The 19641-nt window shown below is 44.0% G+C and overlaps 1 protein-coding gene and 1 long non-coding RNA gene across 4 annotated transcripts; one reads left to right on the forward strand and one right to left on the reverse strand.

Moving 5' to 3' along the window:
• Positions 1-10263: 10263 nt before the first annotated feature.
• LOC145550127 (uncharacterized) lies at positions 10264-11761 on the reverse strand. The gene is made up of 2 exons (XR_014085975.1): positions 11561-11761; positions 10264-11401 (listed from the first exon to the last, which is right to left on the reverse strand). It is a non-coding gene; the product is annotated as an uncharacterized LOC145550127 (long non-coding RNA).
• Positions 11018-18844, forward strand: ldhba (lactate dehydrogenase Ba). 3 transcript variants are annotated; one of them, XM_081603663.1, is made up of 9 exons: positions 11049-11173; positions 13652-13742; positions 15252-15388; positions 15466-15583; positions 15665-15838; positions 15937-16110; positions 16182-16299; positions 16851-16974; positions 18096-18844. In XM_081603663.1, exons 3-9 carry the CDS (start codon positions 15260-15262, stop codon positions 18261-18263), a joined length of 1005 nt encoding a protein of 334 aa, XP_081459789.1. In that variant the 5' UTR covers positions 11049-11173; positions 13652-13742; positions 15252-15259; the 3' UTR covers positions 18264-18844. The 3 variants fall into 3 exon arrangements, with proteins under 3 accessions (XP_008399459.1, XP_008399460.1, XP_081459789.1); XM_008401237.3 differs by lacking the exon at positions 13652-13742 and having other exon boundaries at positions 11018-11173; XM_008401238.3 differs by lacking the exon at positions 13652-13742 and having other exon boundaries at positions 11025-11173; positions 15255-15388.
• Positions 18845-19641: the final 797 nt, after the last annotated feature.

Genomic DNA, 19641 nt, shown 5'->3' on the forward strand with positions numbered 1-19641 from the left:
CAATAAGGCTTAATTGAGGGAGCTTGAGAAGCTTCTGCACCTATGTGTGCCAACCATAGCAACCATCACCATCCAAGTACCATAACATGGCTCCTCTTAAGAGGAGCCATGTTATGATGGCTTCCTGAAGGCGGAGTTTCAGTAAGAGCAGGAGACAGAGGCCCTATGTCAAGGCGTTAAATTATGAAGTGAAATATTTTTAGTCTTATTTCATATATAGAGCATTTTTATAACAACTGAAGTTACCTGATTGTCATGTACTATATGCCTGGAAAATGCGTAATACATACCCTTTAAATAAATGCCATACACTGGTTATCAGTTCATCTATACATTTTTTTGAGGTGATTCCATTATTTTTTTATTGAAAATAAATGTCTTCTTTTCCTGTTTTTTTTTTCTTTGAACATGTTTCCTTAATTATATTCTGTCTTGCTAGTGATGGATCTAAAGGTGACATATTATTGCTGTGACAGAACAATGGATGACAGTGTAACATAGAACTTGTTTGACCAGAATAAAACTCTGATAGCTGCAGCCAAAGACATCGATGCATTAGAGGCTTTTCCTGTGTCAGCTTCAGTCACTGATGAGCCAGACTTTACACAGTAACTTCCAGTCATATTGCAAATTTGTTTGGTGTGATCCAGGTTCCTCTTCTTTACACTGTCAGGTCATAGTTTATTTATTTAACTTTTATTTAGCCAGGTGAGCCAAGAACAAATTCTTATTTACAATAATGAGCAGGTGAAGAGGGAAGAACACATAAGAAAATCAAGCAACACACTAAACAACAAACCTTAGTGATGCTGTTGAGCATTGCAAAGATGCTCTGCTTAACATGCTGCTGTACAAATCAAGGCAGCTTCTTGTGATCTGTTTAGACTGAGCAAAGATCAGTTTACTGACTTTGTACTGAGTGAAGAGCAAAGTTCCCACATACAGTTGTGTTACTGTTTACAATACAAGCACACAATCATGCTTCTGATATTATTTCTTCTGAAGCATGTGCTCTGCACCCACACAACATCTGTGTTGACAAAATGTGTTTGCCAACTGCCAATAAAACAAAGAAGATGAAGAAGAAGGTTGAGTAAAACCTGCTTTGTCTGCAGGTGAAAGTCCAGATCCAGTTCCATCACGACAAGACTCTAACACTTTCCTGTGATTAGGTATCTACTGTACTACTGGAGTATTGCAATATTTGACCTGAAACACCACGTGAGAAACTATACCTGAAATGTGTGAAGTGTCATTTACAGCACATTTATTTTAGCTTTTGATAACTCACAAATTTTATAGCACTGCTCTTTCTAGTTAGGGGTCAGATTGTATAATTTCAAATTATCACTAAAACATGTATTCACCATACATTCAATTCAATTCAATTTATTTATATAGTGCCAATTCACAACAAAAAACATCTGTCTCATAATTGAATAGAGTAGAAAACGTTGCAGGTCAAATGATTCCTTTAGCAACTTTGAGTAGTTGTCACTTATGTCATGAAACAATCTTTACAAACCAGATTTTTGTGATCTCCACAAACTTGATTCTGTTTTTCTTTCTGAATGTCAGACAGCAGGACAAACCAGGTCAAAGTCTGGACTTTATCCAGATCATTGCAACACTTTGTTTCCTTTCCATTCTGATAAACACTACCAGTCCAAAAAATAAATTTTCCACCAAAGAAATGGTTCCAAGATAATATTGTTTTGGAACGTCTCTAGCTTTGATTACAACACTCATTCACTCTGGTATCGTTTCCATAAGCTTCCGAAATCATCAATCACGATCATTCAGGAACATTTTCTGAACATATTTCTGCCTCAAAGAAGATTCTTTTCTTCCAGTTTTTAATGAGTTGGACAGTTCTCCACACTATGTTAGTAGTTTCTGCAGTCCCTTTAGATGTTTCCTCTGCTTGATAAATCTCAATAATTTGACCCTTTTAAAAGAGATTAAAATATTTTCCATTACCACAAAATGTGTCTTTAGACATAGTTGTTTGAGAAATTGTACTTGTTGCATCAGTTGGAGTTAAATAGCATGCTATTATTATTATTATTATTATTAATAATAATAATAATAATAATAATAATAATAATAATAATAATAATAATAATAATAATAATAATAATAATAATAATAATAATAATAATAATAATAATAATAATAATAGTCCATGAAGTAGTTATTGTCATGATGTGGTGGTAAGTGGTGAGGAAGAAACACCAGTAGACCCAGGGAAAGAGATGATATGTAGATTTAATGATGAAAAAGCTCACCCTGGCAGCACAGCAGAGCAGAGGGCTGATGCTCAGCCCCGGTGGCAACAGAGAACAGTTCTGTATAAACCAGAGCTTCGCCGTCTCAGGACTAACCAGATCTACTGAGACGACGGGCAGGATGAGACGACATGGGCCACTTGAAAACAGAGACGACGAGGATCCAACAGAGACACAGGTGAACTTAAACACACACGGGGATAATCACTGGATCGAGACACCTGGGAATAATCAAGGGTAGGACAAGATAAAACAGGCTCCTAAGAGAAATGACCAAAAGATAAACTTCCTCTAAAACTGTTTTTATTCACACCACTACATCCATTCAATCTTCTCTGAAACATAACAGTACAACTAGAAGAGCTTTGATACAACTTGCAATATTCATGTGTCCTGCTATTCATAGGCATTTAGAGACCACAGCTCTCTGTGAAAAGTTAAAATCCCCAAATACTGGAGGTATTTGTAACTGCCTATGTTAACAGTTCAAACACCAAATATATTTTGCATTAATATGGACAGTACAAGCTGTATTAGCACTACTATCTACAGTCTTCCTTATCTCTGCTCATGTATATAATCAATTAGCACCCAGGTAAAATGCATGCCCCTCCTGGATCGACTGCTATGTAGATGCCAGCCATCAGCATGTCAAGTAGTGCTGCACTTAGGTATTTTAGTTTCCTGAGCTGCATTTCTGCAAATAAACAAATTATCCATAAAGAAATTGGGGTCACATTCCACAAATAAATCTTCAAATACTGAACCGTGAATAGGCCTGGATCCTATCAGTGTGTTGTGGAGGCCGTCAGTTTTGCATAAATTGAGATAATTATGGACAACTCTACCTATCTGTCTGTGTGACCGGTGGATTTCTGCGTTGTGTGTGTTGTGTGGTGATCAGACAAACCACAAGACATCAAGTCTGGATTTGGAGGCGGTTTCCGTTTATTTAATCTGTCAATCGGGAGATATTAGCATTAGCACCTAGCATGTGCTCCAGTTCTCCAACCCGATCTATACAAAATAATAGTTAGCATGCATCAAATGATATAAAGGTGTAATAGCAACTCAAATGAAAATATCCAAACACTTATCATTAATACAGAAGAAAAAAATAAACATTTGAACAATATAAATGAAAGGATTACAATAGATTATAAAACTTGCCTCTCCCCAGTGGAACGACTAACAAAAGGGGAGAGGAAATTAATAACTTAATATTTATAATAGTCCTGGAGGACCCAGAACAAAAGAAGAAGAAAATAAGGCGGAGTTGGAGGACCAAACCTCTTATAGTAGACACAGAGGAACACAGCAACAGTCAAGTAGAAGCAGACAAATACATAAAAGAACACATTTTGTGGAAATATAAAACTATTAATATAGACCCAGTTACATTCACCGCCCTAGATTTACACAAAATTATAAAATCATAAGGAAAACAGACAAACAAACAAACAACAAAAACCATTCAACACAGGCCAAAAATCACCACAGCCAACTGACAAAGTCGGCAGAAGAGCCATCTAGTAAAAGAGGTGACAGAAACCTATCAGACAGGATGCGGTGCCCTATACACCACACCGTTTTGGCCAATGACAATATTCAGAAATAAAATCGTGCACATGCCATCCACGTACTCAACAAAACACTTGCCTAGAAGCATAACAATCAAGTGACCAAAGATGAAGTACTGGGAAAAACAAACAAACAAAAGAGAAAAAAAATAAAAATTACACAGCCATAATAGGAGGTTTAACTTTTTGACTCTCAAAAACAGACTCAATCTGGGCCATAGACTCAATCAACCTACACACTGGCTTAATAATCCTGCCAAGACGCGTAGTCACTCTGTGACCTAATCCCTGAAGGTCATTCAAGTCCCTTGGATGACTATGTGACTCAATGGAAGGGATTGAAGGAGCACCTGCACCAGCCCACCCAAGGGGGGCAGAAGACTTCCCATCAGAAGAGGGTAAGTCTTCGGTCCCACATGACGACTGTGCCTGAACCCAGGATGCCGTACGGGCTTCAGCAGACTCACTGGCACAAGGAGGCATACCAGGCCCAAGCTCCTCTTTCCGAGGTAGAGGTATCGGGCTCCCCAGGGGCAGCAACAAAACTAACAGAGTGCTGCTCACCCAATGAAGGGTCCAAAGGCAAGAAGTTGACCTGGAGTAGGAGGTTGCGATGAACTGTCTTTTCACGTCCTGTCGAATCCCTGATCTTATAAACGTTGAGGCCGGGTTTAGAAGCGACCACCTCAAAAACTGTAGACTCCCATTTATCTGACAGCTTACGTTTCCCTCTCGCGCCCTTGTTTGCCAACAGCACCCGGTCCCCCACCAACAGAGGTAAGCCCCTGACCCTTTTGTTGTACTGCCTTGATTGATGTCTCTGCTCAGAAGCACTGTGTTCTTGAGCCAGGGCCATAGCAGAATGTAAATCATCCATGAGTGACTTGACATAGGCATTGTAATCACAAACTGTGTCATCACGAAGAACACTCTTGAAAATGAGATCAACCGGTAACCGTGGGACCCGTCCAAACATCAGGTAAAAAGGTGCAAACCCAGTCGTTTCATGTGCAGTACAATTGTACACAAATGTCATCGACTGAATCATTTGTGGCCACTTCTGCTTCACTCTAGGAGGCAGAGATCTCAACATGCTCCCCAAAGTTCGGTTAAACCTCTCCGTAATGCCATTGCCCATGGGGTGGTAGGGCGTAGTGTGTGATTTCATAATCCCACCCATATCCAATAATTCTGCCACCAACTCACTCTCAAAGCTTGGGCCCTGGTCAGAGTGTATGCGCTGAGGGAAACCATATATGCAGAAGAAACCCTCCCACAGCTTCTTTGCCACACTCTTAGCTGACTGGTCATGACAGGTGAAGGCATGTGCCAACTTAGTAAAGTGGTCAGTGATTACAAGCACATCCACAGACTTGTTGTGACTGTCTTCAGCTGACCAGAAATCAATGCACACTAACTCAAGAGGAGCACAGGTCTTTATACTCTCCAGTGGTGCCCTGGCAGCTGGCTCAGGGGTCTTACTGAGAACACATCTTGAACACTGCCTTACATAGTTACGCACATCCTTGTCCATATCAAACCAAAAAAAACGTTGACGAGCCAGCGACAAAGTGCGCGGCTGGCCTTGGTGACCGGCGTTGACATGTATGCCAGAAAGTACCACTGACCGAAGGGACTCTGGTACGACAAACTGGAAGCGCTTGTGTTTCGTCAAGGGATCTTTTGTGACACAGTAAAGAATCCCATCCAAAAGCACAAGTCTATCCCACTGCTTCAAAAGTTTCACGGTCTGCTGACACTCGTTGTGGCGTTCACGTCTAGAAGGCCTCCGCTTCCTGGTCACATAATGGAGAACCCTGGAAAGCGTGGCATCACGCTCCTGTTGAGACTGAAGCTCCGCCTTGGATAGCACAGAGGAAGCATCAACATTAGGAACAACTGATGGCAAGTGGTCAGGTAGGGACGTGGCACGGTGTCTAGGCGCCACTTCCCAGTTGCTGATGGATGATAACACCGAAGATACATCATCGTCAGACATGGAGACGTTGACAGCCGTTGAGAACGGTAAGTCAACCAAAGACTGGGGGTGGCAAGTCAGATGAAAAGCTGCCTGCACAGACTCATCCTTCACATCACAGGCCTGCTTCAATAGCTCAGCATAGGGTTCTGCCAGCACACGTTCAGCCAGTGACTTGACAAATGGTCCTCTGCTCAGAGCATCCGCCACAATATTCAACCTGCCCGGGACATACTTGATGTCAAAGGTGTATGGAGAAAGCTTGGAGACCCAGCGTTGCTCACAAGCATCCAACTTTGGCTTGGTCAGAATATACGTGAGAGGGTTATTGTCGGTCCAAACAGTGAATATATGACCCTTGAGCCAGTGACTGAATTTATCACACACTGCCCATTTAAGAGCCAAAAACTCAAGTCTGTGAGCGGGGTACTTGGCTTGGCTACGACTGAGAGACTTGCTAGCAAAAGCAACTGGTCGTGCCCTCTCCTCACCCACCGGTACCTGAGAAAGAACGGCACCCAGACCATCAGTGGAAGCATCTGTGGAAAGGATGAAAGGCCTGTCAAAATCCGGGTGTGCCAAAACCACAGAATTGAGGAGTGCATGTTTCAACTGCACAAAGGCTGCCTCACACTCAGGGGTCCAATCAAGTGGTGTCAGTTTCCTGAACGTCCCAGGTCTCACATGATGACTGATGCCCTTGTGTCTCCTCTTCTGGCCTGCAGTCAAGGCAAAAAGTGGTTTGGCAATACGAGAACATGCAGGGATGAAATGTTGGTAAAATATTACCATCCCAAGAAATGATCTAACCTTCTGCTGAGAGGGAGTGTGACCATCAGCCTCCATTAGATCTGCCTTTGTGAAGCCAGTTATTACTCTCACCTTCTCCTCATCAACAGAGACACCAGATGCACTCACAACATGTCCAAGAAATGCCACAGACCGTCTCAGGAAGTGACACTTTTTCTGAGAGAGTTTCAAGTTGCTGGACCGCAGCCGGGAGAATACAACCCTCAAACGGTTCAACGACTCCTCTTCAGAAGACGCGAACACCAACAGGTCATCCAAATAGCAGAGGAGACTGGAGAAGTTTAAGTCACCAAAGATACTAAGCATCATGCGCATGAACGATGCAGGACTGTTACAGAGACCTTGAGGGAGGCGGTTATACTCGTATAGGCCAAGTGGTGTAGTGAAGGCCGTGAAACGTCTGTCGGACTCATGCAGAGGCACGTTGTAAAACCCAGAGGTCAGATCCATGGTGCTGAAGAAGGCATTCCCGCCCAGGGCAGCAAGACAATCAGCTTGGTGGGGCAGTGGATGTGCATCTTTAACTGTCCTAGCGTTAAGCCAACGGAAATCAGTACATATTCTCAAGTCGCCATTCTTCTTCCACACCAACACCAAGGGTGAAGCATATTCACTGATCGACTTACTGATTATGCCTTTCATCTCCATCTCTGATAACACTTCTCTTAACACTTGATATTGCGCTGGGCGCACCCTGCGGAAAGGCAACCTGAAGGGGCAAGCGTCAGATAGATGGATCCGATGGACAAACCCTTTTGCTTCCCCACAGTCCAAATGGTCCTTGGAGAACACATCCTGGAAGCTCAACAACAGATCAGCCAGCTTCCTCCTCCACTCATCGGACACTTCACAACCCTCTAAGTCCATGTCACCAAGTCCACAGTCCTTTAGCATCTGCACAGGATCTGATGATTCACATCCCAGAGAGAATGAGGAAGTAGCCTGGCTTGACTGCACCATGCATGAGCCCGGAGTGACAGGAAAGTCCTCAACAGCCACACATGGGAACACATCAGCCAACTTACTATTGCGGCGCAATATAAGAGGTTTATCAGTGGGATTAAGAACCTTCATGGGAACCCAACGATCACCCCACATCGGTGTAATAACCCGACCAACCAAGATGTTTTTCGGTGTGGAGTGAGCTGAAGTTGGTTCTACAACGACAGTGCTCCCAGGTGACACAGGAGCAGAGGGAGGAAGCCTTCCCCAAACAATGTATTCCTGTCGAGGCAGCAATGTAACAGCTTGCTGCAATGTCACAGTACCCACCTTATCGGGTACCTCTGGGCTCAGCCACCGAGAGGTGCAACTCAGCAACTGGAGGAACTGTTCACAATCAGGGTCAGTTGTATGAGAGGACACCATCTCCCAGTATTTCCCATCAGATTTCATCTTCTGAATTACTGGTCGAAGCACATTTGTGCCAATAATCAACTCATCCCTCTGACCAGGGACAAGGAACATTGGCACTAGACACTTAAGACTGTAGAGCTCTATGTTCAGCTCATAAATGCATTTAGGTCGCGTAATGAGTCCACCACAACCAACAAGGACAACTTTTTCAGGGACAGGTTGTGGAGACAGGACAACACCTGCCGCTCTCAACTTAGCCTCTCCTATTTCACTAAGTGTACATGACATGCTGCCCGAGTCCAGCATCCCTCTCAGTGACGTCTGGCCACCAATCGACACAGGAGCATAAAACAACTCACTAGCTTCCTGAACTCTTTGTGACCCAACCAAAATTATTGTTTTCTCTTCGGGGAAGCTTTTACAACAGTCAACATACACAGAATGTGGATTACCAGAATTTGTGAGGGTGTTGTTTACAATGCCCATGCTGCCCCTCTCATCACACAGGCTGGTCAGTTTAAATCAACATGTGAAGCAGCATTTGAGGATCTCTGTCCCACTGCCTGCCTGCAGTCACGTTTCACATGTCCTGGCTCAAAACAGTGAAGACATAACCTGAATAGTCTGCAATGTGAATGTGTGGAGTGTTCGCTGGATCCACAGACTCGACATCCTCGGGGCTGTATGCGTCGAGGAACCTGAGATCGACCCGCTGTCTGTTGACCGGTAGCCAGTGACGCATTACACAGAGAGAGAACCTTGTCAAACATGGTCACCATCTGTTGAGTAACAGGTTCGGTAGCAATAACACTGGACACCTCAGTGGGCTGCTGGGTTGTCATAAGGTTTTGTGATGTGTCGGCACAGTCAACAGCCTGTGTATTTGCCACTAAGCCCTTGACCTTCCTCACACGATCATCCAGGCGCTGCTGGACCTCAGCTGCCGTCCACTGTTCTGGTGGTTTCATTTGAAATGACAAGGAAAGGGTGGGGTCAGGACAGTGGCTGATAAACATCATCACAACCTCTGCATTAGGGTCCTCCACACATTTACCACGCCTGCGGAGGCACTCAACCACAGCATCAATGGACTTATTAAGACGGATCCAATAGTCCATAGCATCCTCACCAGCCTTTGGAACAGTACCATAAAAGTCTCTCATTGGCAAGTTGGAACATGTGAGTTCACTGAAGTGGTGCTTCAAGACATCAAACACAGCATTAATTAACCCACCTCCACACAGTTCAGGGCGGCACCGCAAAGAGACTTTCACCATATCACGGGCTTTGCCTGTTAATCTCGACATCAGGAGCCCATATTGTTCTTCTGGTGTCTCACAGTTAGCCCTAGATAGGTAACACCTCATCAGATCCTCCCATTCTTGAATGGAAAATGTGTCACTATTGTCACCTCTGAAGAACGGAGGGGCTTTGGCTTCAGACTGCACCACAACCTTAACATGGGGGGACTCCAGTAGAGTAGGAGACACATTATTAGCAGCGTACTCCCGGGAGTGGCTGGCCTGTTGCATGGTGCACAAGTTAGCTGTAATATTATCTCCAATTTGTTTTGCCAGGTCAGATATTAAACCACTGAGTGCCTCTTGTGCAACATGTGTAGGCTGTGAATCAACCAGAGGAACTGGAGTGGAGTTTGCAACAGGTACAAACTTTGGATTTATCGCAGACTGGTCAACTGTGCATTCATTGTGACCAGGTGCCACAGGCCTACCCCTCCCAAAACACAGTGAAGCATTGTGTGAATTTTTTGCTGGACCAAAACTGACACTGCTTCCAACATATTCAAGTTCAGGCAGATTTGCATAAGACATGTCTAAGAATTGTAGCAAAGCATACAGATAAGATGAATAAAATAAAATAAAAAATCAGAATATCGATTTTTTTAAAAAAAATTTACACATCCAGAACAAATGCGGAAAGAAAGTAGAAAAAAAAAAACTGCTTTTAATGGAAAACTTATTGTTCTTTTTTTTTTATTTGTCGATTACGAGCGGCTTGCGCCAAAAATGGGTAGTATTAGACCTGAAAGACCGCACCCAGGGCAAAGAGGCTCCAGCGGCGCAGCGTGGAGCCCGGAGCCAGCCAGAGATCGTCACAGGTCCGCTGGACTGGAGAGCGCTGACTGCAGACTCGGTCGGAGATGTCTCGGGTCGAACGGCACCAAGTGTGACCGGTGGATTTCTGCGTTGTGTGTGTTGTGTGGTGATCAGACAAACCACAAGACATCAAGTCTGGATTTGGAGGCGGTCTCCGTTTATTTAATCTGTCAATCGGGAGATATTAGCATTAGCACCTAGCATGTGCTCCAGTTCTCCAACCCGATCTATACAAAATAATAGTTAGCATGCATCAAATGATATAAAGGTGTAATAGCAACTCAAATGAAAATATCCAAACACTTAACATTAATACAGAAGAAAAAATAAACATTTGAACAATATAAATGAAAGGATTACAATAGATTATAAAACTTGCCTCTCCCCAGTGGAACGAATAACAAAAGGGGAGAGGAAATTAATAACTTAATATTTATAATAGTCCTGGAGGACCCTGAACAAAAGAAGAAGAAAATAAGGCGGAGTTGGAGGACCAAACCTCTTATAGTAGACACAGAGGAACACAGCAACAGTCAAGTAGAAGCAGACAAATACATAAAAGAACACATTTTGTGGAAATATAAAACTATTAATATAGACCCAGTTACATGATGTGTCGTATTCTATGTGAAAAAGTGTTTGTTCTCTCCTGATATCCTTATTTGTTTTATTTGTTCTGCATGTTTGTCACACTTCAGTGTTTCAGAACATGAACATAATTGAAATAGTCAACACAAACCAAGGAAACGTAAAATGCAGTTTTTAAATGAAAGCGTTTATTATGAAAGGAGAATGAAAAATCTCAACTGTGACAAAGTGATGTAACTACCAGCGTCCGGACATCCTGTTCAGCCCCTCCGCCGGAGTCCTGCCTCCCTCCGCCGGAGTCCTGCCTCCCTCCGCCGGAGTCCTGCCCCATTCTTCTTCTCCTCCTCCTCTCTTCTTCTCTTCCTGCTTCAGGTCGTTCAGCCTCACTTTAGCTGGCCGTCTCGTCGCTCCTCCAGACTTCACACGGTCTCTGATATCAACTTTTTCTTTAAATCTGTGAGTGTTTGCAACATGTTTTTCTTTTAAATTCTATTTTTTGTGATTTATACTTACCCTTGCTGCTGATGTTAGCCAGTGTGTGGCCGCGGCTGCGTGCTGAAGGCAGCAGCAGCAATGGATGCTCCTCCGTCACAGTGAATGACGGACCACAGCCAGTCAATGAGCTTTTATCGGTACCTCTTCGGGCTTTGAACGTAATTAAGAGACGCCAACTCATCATGTCAGCTTGAAACAGAAGAAATAGAATTGCTTTACTTTAAACAACTTAAAGCGGAAATACTTTTTAGCATTTGAACTCTGCAGAATACAGTTTAATTAGTTTTACGTTTATTTAGTTGAAAGTGACTATTATGACCTAGAGATAATACAAATAGCGCAACCTACAAAATAAACGGTTTGTTTGTTTGATTGGAGCCTCCATTTTGTTAGGAACCCGTTTGGGTTCAGAATGAAGGTCGACGGAAGGACTCGGGCCTCGCGCGCGTCCTCTGGAGTTCCACATCACAGCAGCGCCACCAACATGTCTGCCTTGAAACGAGTCCAAGTGTTCAGCAGGCTGCCGGGTCACAGACAATGTTAGAGTAATACGAGTGAAGGACTGCTTATGTAACATGAACCCGAGGTTCAGAAGCCTTTGTGTCCTACAGGCTATTGTCAGACACACATGCAGCTGGACAGCAAAGGACACACACAGGTGTGTGTGTGTCCCTGTATGGACATGGCACTTACCCCCTGAGGGCCACTGTTCATTTGACCTTGACATGCCTGGCATGTTAGCAACCTGAGCTAACATGCTGAATAGTTTAGACCGTGGGATTTAATGTGCATCAGGACTGAGGACCTGAATGAGTTTTGTAGCTATGAAGTTTTCTTTTTCTGCCCCTGTAAAGCCATCAAAACCAGATTCTGGTTGTTCTGCCAAGTATGCATGGGCCTGTTAGCAGTTCACCCACATCCACAGCCGACAATAAAAAAGTCAAACATATTTGTTTGACTGCGACCTCAGTTCTCCTCATACACTTGCAGACGCTGCTCTTCACCTCATCTCATCTCATCTCATGTCACACCAACAGGTTGTTGCTCTGCCTCGTCCTGCATATCATGCAGTCCAACTAACACAGACTGTGGCACATCTTCCCTGACTGGGAATCTGGGAGGGTTGAGTCGAAAATCCAGCAGAACCTGACTCAGGCTGCTCCCCTCCAGCTAGTTGCTGTGAACCTTCAGTCAGTTGACTGTGTGGGGGGGGGTACTTAATCTTTATTTTGCTTACAAGAAATGTATTATAACTGTTGTTTGAGTTTAACAGCAATGAAAATAATTTCAAATTTTTTAATAAGAGTAGTAAGATTTTCACACGGATATTTTCACTACCCGTTTGCAGAATATGTAAATCCCATGAGTGACTAAGAGACCTTTAGGTAGTTTGGGTGTCATTTGTGGTTTAAATTACTGTTGCTTTTGAACTGAAAGATTTAACATTTGCTGTGGTGAATTTCATTCTCTTAACTGTTTTACTTCTGAACCCAGCCTGCTGCTGGATGACCCTTTGACTTTTAATGCAAAACCTGTTGATCCATGTTGAAACAAGTGTTCTAACAGTATTGATTGGAGCACAGAATGTTGCCTAAGAGTGAGAGTGATGTCAGAGTTTCGTTAGTTTAATGATGGGGTTTGCATCACTTTTAAAGAAGGGCAGGTTTAGTTAGTTCTGCTAACTTCAAAAATAAGTAACATTGTCACACAGTTAATGTTTGACTTTTTTCCGCAGTAACAAAAAGACCTGGACGACTACCAGCTAATCGACTAAGTCCTGCATCAGGATAGCAAACTTTCCTCTCAGTCATCCATAGAGCTTTACCTGGCTGACAGTGCAGTACTTAGTCTGGTTACAACAATTTTTCATTTAGAAACCAAATGTTCTAGAGATCCTGTTTAAATTATGTGACTGACGAAATGATAAAAATAGAACATTTATTCAAAACAGTTCTCTAAGGTTTCATACTGTATCAAATTTGATCAGTTTATATTTAAACATAACTAGTTTTGTGCATAAAATTCTGGGACTTAAATTACCTTAAGCTGTTTATACAAACAAATAATCCGTCTATTATGTTACTTAGATATCTGTCTTAAATGAAATAATATCGAAGAATCATTCACATCGTGCGTGAGTGGACATGTAATGCAATATTGCAGTGTACTTGAAAATAAGGGCAGGAAAGACCTGCTTAAACTTAAATGCATTTTATAATAGACTTTTGAGTATTTTATATCAATTCAGAATTCCCAGGAACAGGAATTGTGATTTTTGATAGAATAGTTTTTCTAGAATCAGTTGCACATTGTATCAGACGGCTTTAGAGCAGCTACATTCTAAAACTCAGATGTGTCTGCAGGAGCAGATCTGTAACCTTTGCAGACTTGACATACTTTCAGCCACAACGTGTCTGTTTCTCCCTGTCTCCTCCTCAGAATGATCCTGGTAAAAACCATCTTGTTCTTCGCTTCACTTTGTCCAGATGGTTTGGACTCTCAGCTGTTGAGAAACGATTGTTTTCTGAAGGTGTGGACTCTCCAAGCTTTATAGTCAGTTGCTAACATTTGCTCCGTTTGACGCTATAAAGCTTTCTGGAAATTGCCTGTGGCGTAAACAACCATTCTCCCCTGCAAAGAGAGAAGAGCCAATCCAAATGAGGTGGCTGTTAATATGAATTCAATATTTGGAAGCGTGATCAACACAGACTGAACAGCTTTGTTCACTTCCTCTGCTGCCATCACTAAAACTACAGACGCACTAAAATTCTAAAACAGCCCAGAAAATTGTCATCGTTCACAACTTTTTGTGTTCACTGATTGGCCCAGTAGAAATTGTATCGGAAGGAATCCAAGTCAATGGGAGAAAGCCCAGACTGAGCTGTGAAGCAAGATTTGAATTGAGCAAACAGCATCAGAATAGCCAGGTCAGCTCAGAATGTATCCCCTGCTTCCTGTGGTCAGCTGAGAGGTTTGAAGTCGAAGACCGATGGTAATTACAGAAGCATTCCACAACAGCCTTGATGTGGCACATTTCCCAGCATTCAGTGGCTGTGCTGCAGATACTCCACCAGGATGTATTTGGGTCCGGTCCGAGGCGCCTGCTTGCTGTCCAAGTGTGAATGAAACGGCATGAAGACTTCTGCAGAGACTTTCACTGAGGTGACCAGATCTCAGTAAAGTTTGCTGAAAGAGTTGGACCCTAGTGTTAAAACTAACTTACTGCTCACAGTCCTGTGTGATTGGTCACTCTCGACCAATCACACAGGACTGTGGTCACGCAGTTTTGTCTGACCAATCGCACAGGACTGTGTGATTGGTCAGACACTCCTCTGTGATTGGTCACACAGTAGTGACCAATCACTCTTGTGTGACCATATTTTTGTTGATCTGGAAGCCATGGGTCCGCTGTGCTTTGTGCTGCGTTTGCCTACTAAGATGGCGCAGATCACTTCAACTTATGTAAAGCACTTTGAAATGCCTTGCTGCTGAAATGGGCTATACAAATAAAATTTGATTGATTGATTGATTTAGACTTTTAGGAACTATGTGTAATTTAATTAAAATGTGATTCCAAACTGCATGGCATTCTGGGTGTTGTAGGCACAGAGAAAACTTTAGCTGCTCAACCTCTCACAGACAGCTAAGCAAATTTGGTGGCATCTACTTAACTCACTTATTGGTTACCTAGCGACAACCTGTTGAGCAACAGCAAGAATAAGGGAACTGGATAAAACAGAAAATGTAACCAGTGATGCGTTTTTCAGCCATATTGCTCAGCCCTAATTTTAATCCATATCTGGATTATAAATTTCGGAAGTGTTAAAGGTATCAACGCTGCATGCTGCTCAGCCCTGCACTGCAATGCTCTATTGTCAGGAAGCAGGACATCTACCTCGTCTGAGACGTAGGAAGAAAACAGTGAAGATACCAGAGAATCTTTTACTTAAAGAACGGTGAATTATGGATGACATGAAGTGTTGGTTTTCACCAACTGGGTAAAGTTGTCTCATTGGATGTGTGACCTGTGTGTCTTCAGCAGCAAGAATGTCATCAGTCCTGCAGAAGTTGATCACCCCACTGGCCAGCTCCTCCGCTGAGCCTCCCAGGAACAAGGTGACCGTGGTTGGTGTGGGCCAGGTCGGCATGGCGTGTGCCGTTAGCATCCTGCTGCGGGTAAGACTCTCCCCCTGTGTGAACAAGGAGCTGCTAATGTTGGAGCTCATTCTTATTGTTTGTCCCTTTGTGGCCAGGACCTGTGTGATGAGCTGGCTCTAGTGGATGTGATGGAGGACCGTCTGAAAGGAGAGATGATGGACCTGCAGCACGGCCTGCTGTTCCTGAAGACATCCAAGGTGGTTGCTGATAAAGGTGAGCGGCTGCACTGAGGTCACTCTGGTGCCCGCCTCTCCAGATGAGCGCCAACAGGTCTGCTTCTGTCTCTCCTGTCAGACTACGCTGTGACTGCAAACTCCCGTCTGGTGGTGGTGACGGCTGGCGTTCGACAACAGGAGGGCGAGAGCCGCCTCAATCTGGTCCAGAGGAACGTCAATGTCTTCAAGGCCATCATCCCACAGATCGTAAAGTACAGCCCCAACTGTACAATCCTGGTCGTTTCAAACCCTGGTGAGAACAACTTCTTGTCAGAGCAACAAGTTTCCCTGGAGCCCTGCTGTATTCACTCTGTCCTCCTTATTTTTCTGTCTGATCCTTTTAAATTCCAGTTGATGTGCTGACCTATGTGACCTGGAAGCTGAGTGGTCTCCCAAAGCACCGCATCATTGGCAGCGGTACCAACCTGGACTCCGCTCGCTTCCGTCACCTGATGGCCGAACGCCTCGGCATCCATGCCAGCTCCTTCAACGGCTGGGTGCTGGGTGAGCACGGAGACACCAGTGGTGAGTGTCGCTTTGCTGCAGCTGCTCTCCACACACTGAAGCCAAACTGACCTGATGTGCTGCCATCACAGTTCCTGTGTGGAGCGGTGCAAACGTCGCAGGAGTCAACCTGCAGAAGCTGAACCCTGAGATCGGCACCGATGCAGACAAGGAGCAGTGGAAGGCCACACACAAGGCTGTGGTGGACAGGTTGGTCTGATCACCGTGGTTACCCTCCTGTTGGCTGGGAACATGAAGGACTCATGATTAGGAACATGAACAGTGACTTAGTGTGCTGAAGTGGGTTTCTGCAGCACCAATTACAAATGAGTCCTGGGGGAGCAGAACCTGAGACACTGGTACTGTTACTGCTAGTGTCACCTGCTGAGGGTTATAGAGACGGATATATTAAGAAAGTTTTGCTCTCCTATTATTCATCTGCTTATTGAAAAAAGAATCCCCTGATCAGCCCTACTGAGCTCTTCACATGTCGTTAGCTGCAGATTCATCCTCTGCAAAAGACCAAATGTTTGCTAAATAAATGCTGTTATTGTATTTAAGTAATGTTCATTTTCCTACTAAAAGGTGAATTGTCTTCATTTTCGTTTGCATTAACATTGTATAAAAAGGTCTTAAGTGAATAAATGCAAAATATGCAGAATGTGTTAACTTGTCTGATTATTTGTTACCATAATGGATTATCAAACACAATGGGCCTGACTGAGTGAGGGCTGGTGTTAACAGGTCACACTCTCTTCCAGTGCCTATGAAGTGATCAAGCTGAAGGGTTACACCAACTGGGCCATTGGCTTCAGCGTGGCCGACCTGACTGAGAGCATCGTGAAGAACCTGAGCCGCGTCCACCCCGTGTCCACCATGGTGAAGGTCAGCCATGCTCTCACACACCGAGCTTCATGCTTAAATTCACATTTGTCTGTCCGTGAGATCGTGATCATAGATCATGATCATGAATTTAATTTTTTGAAAGTAAAATTGAATTCAGAAAGACTTTGATCCCAAAGGAAAATGAAATAAATTCGTATAAACGTCCATTTCTTTCATTACATTTCAAATGTTTTTCTGTTATCTGCTCATTCTGGCAAACGGCTAACAGAAACCCAAAACTCAGGTTCTAATAAGACTAGAATATTTCTTGAGGTATCTTTTGGTTTTTTTAAGTATCTGGCCGTTCACACACTTTGACCTAAGGCTGTTTATTCAAAGTAGAGTGACAGAAAAACATTTAATAGAAGCTAAAGCAAGAGGAATAACTGTAGCCTTGATAAGAATGTGAAGCAAAGTTCACTCAACAGTTGTAAGGTCCATTAGCTGTGGGCTGTAGCTGGACTCACACCCACCACACACACACCACACACACACACACACACACACACACACACACCCAGGACCTTGGCTACAGCGTCAGGAGCAGGAGGATCCAAGCTGCTGGAGCTGCTGGTCCAGAACATTCTACAGCCTTCATGCTTCCTTTCCCAACAGAACTTTTGGTACCAACCCACACTGCCAAAGATGTGGGTTTGTTTCATATGGTTACCATATGAAACTAGCCTGGCCTGAGCCCCACACACAGCCCATAGATCCAATGGCCTTCAGCTGCCATGGCAACCTGGACTTCCTGAACCTCAGCAGAACCTCAGGCTGACCCCATACTTAGCATGTTGTATGGCTGCAGTGATAAAAACGAGCCCAGTCAAAGTACTGAGTGCAGATACTGTAAGGTACAGTAGGCCCATGTTTTTTGATCTGATGTAATATTTTTACTTGCAGAGAAACTGAATTAGTTTTTTAGTATTTCCTGTAAGCCAGAATCACCAAAATGAACGAAGCACCTCAGCCTGTGGATCAGATCCATGTAATAAATACGTTCTTAAACTCTCCAATCGTATTCTAACTTCCTAAGATCCAACTGTAGGTAAACTGAGTATAGATGAGAAGTGAAGTGTGTGGTTGAGGGACTGACTGTTGTCCTTCTCGCTGTGTTCCAGGGAATGTATGGCATCGACGGCGAGGTCTTCCTGTCCCTGCCCTGCGTCCTGAACGGCAGCGGCGTCGGCAGCGTGGTTAACATGACCCTGACAGACGCAGAGGTTTCCCAACTGAAGAAGAGCGCCGACACACTGTGGGGGATCCAGAAGGACCTGAAGGACCTGTGAACACCCCCACCAACCCTCCACAGTGCAGAGAACCCCACCGTCTCCCAGCACTCCTCTGTTGTCCTGTTCTCAGACTTTATTCTCTAAATGTAGGAAGCTACAGGTGTTTAGAGCTGTCTCACACAGCTCTCAGGGAGAATTTGATCTTCTGTCCAGCATTCTGTTAAAACCTGTCTCCTGTCTTTTTGCTCTAAAATCCTCTGGCATGATTCCTAAAGTGAGATGCTTGTTCCAAACAGCTTGTTTTTTGCTTCTCCTGTGTTTGTGTTGGAAGATAGTAGCTGACTTCTCTCTGTTTTCTCAGTGGGGATTCATACACCTGGCTTTCTGTTCCTACTGGTTTCACTTGGCTCCTTTAGCAGCAGGGATTTCCATAGAGCTCAAACTGCCTTGAAAGATCCAAAACTCCAACAGTAGGTGATGCTCTGGCCTTATCATTAAACCCAGCTGAGTTCACAGGTTGCCACCGGCAACAGTCACCTGGGAATGTTAGTGATTGGAAACCATCTGCTGGAGAGGCCACTCAGAACACTGCTGTGTAATGGCATGTTGGAATAATAAATTTGGTCACAAAAGAACAATGTCTTTGCTTCCGTTCTTGTTCTATCTGGTCCAACAAACCAGATGTGTTAGAAAAGGGGCAGAGCTGAAAGCTGCCGTTTGACTGCTGGCCATGTTGAGCAAGCTCTGCGCCGGTGGGAACACCACTCTGCAGCACGCTCCTCCTGCTGCTGTTTGCCTTCAACTCTTGGCTGTCGTCTGCTGCTGAACTTTTTCACTTAATGATCCAGAAAACATTCCTTTCATTTTCAATATTCTTTGGATGTTGAGGAACGATGACTGGGCTTTAGCTTATCGTTGCTACCACACGCAGACAGTTTTCCCCTGAGGTTCCTGCAGGTGGAAGGCTTCAGTTGGTGAGAATGCAGAAATCCTCAAGCGCCACTGTCCTGCGTCACAGGGACAAAACACTGGAATGAAATGACTTAATTACCACTTTCTTGTGTGGAGTCCTGCTAATGACCCAATTATTCTATTCAGGTGGTGCAGCAGAGGAACATCTAAAAGTTGCAGGGCAGCGGCCCTCCAGGACTGGAGTTTGACACCTGTGCTTTAGAGGAACCCTGTATTTCTCTTGCACCTCACAAAGCATCTTTAGGAACAATCTTGTTTTCTTCCTCCAGATAAAGTCGTGGGTCAAACTGCCCTGCTCTGCTAGGTGCAGCTCTGCTCCACAGCCAGGAGAAAAGCCACGCTGCTGATGCCACGTTTCACAGCTGCTTGGAGACTGCAGAAGACTGACTTTTAGGCCCAGTTTTTATTTCTGTTCAATATGCTTAGATCAGTGTTTCCCAGTGTGCCTGGTCCTCAAGGCACA

The sequence above is a fragment of the Poecilia reticulata genome, chromosome 23 (assembly GCF_904066995.2).
Source record: "Poecilia reticulata chromosome 23, P_reticulata-male-v2, whole genome shotgun sequence".
NCBI lineage: Eukaryota > Metazoa > Chordata > Actinopteri > Cyprinodontiformes > Poeciliidae > Poecilia > Poecilia reticulata.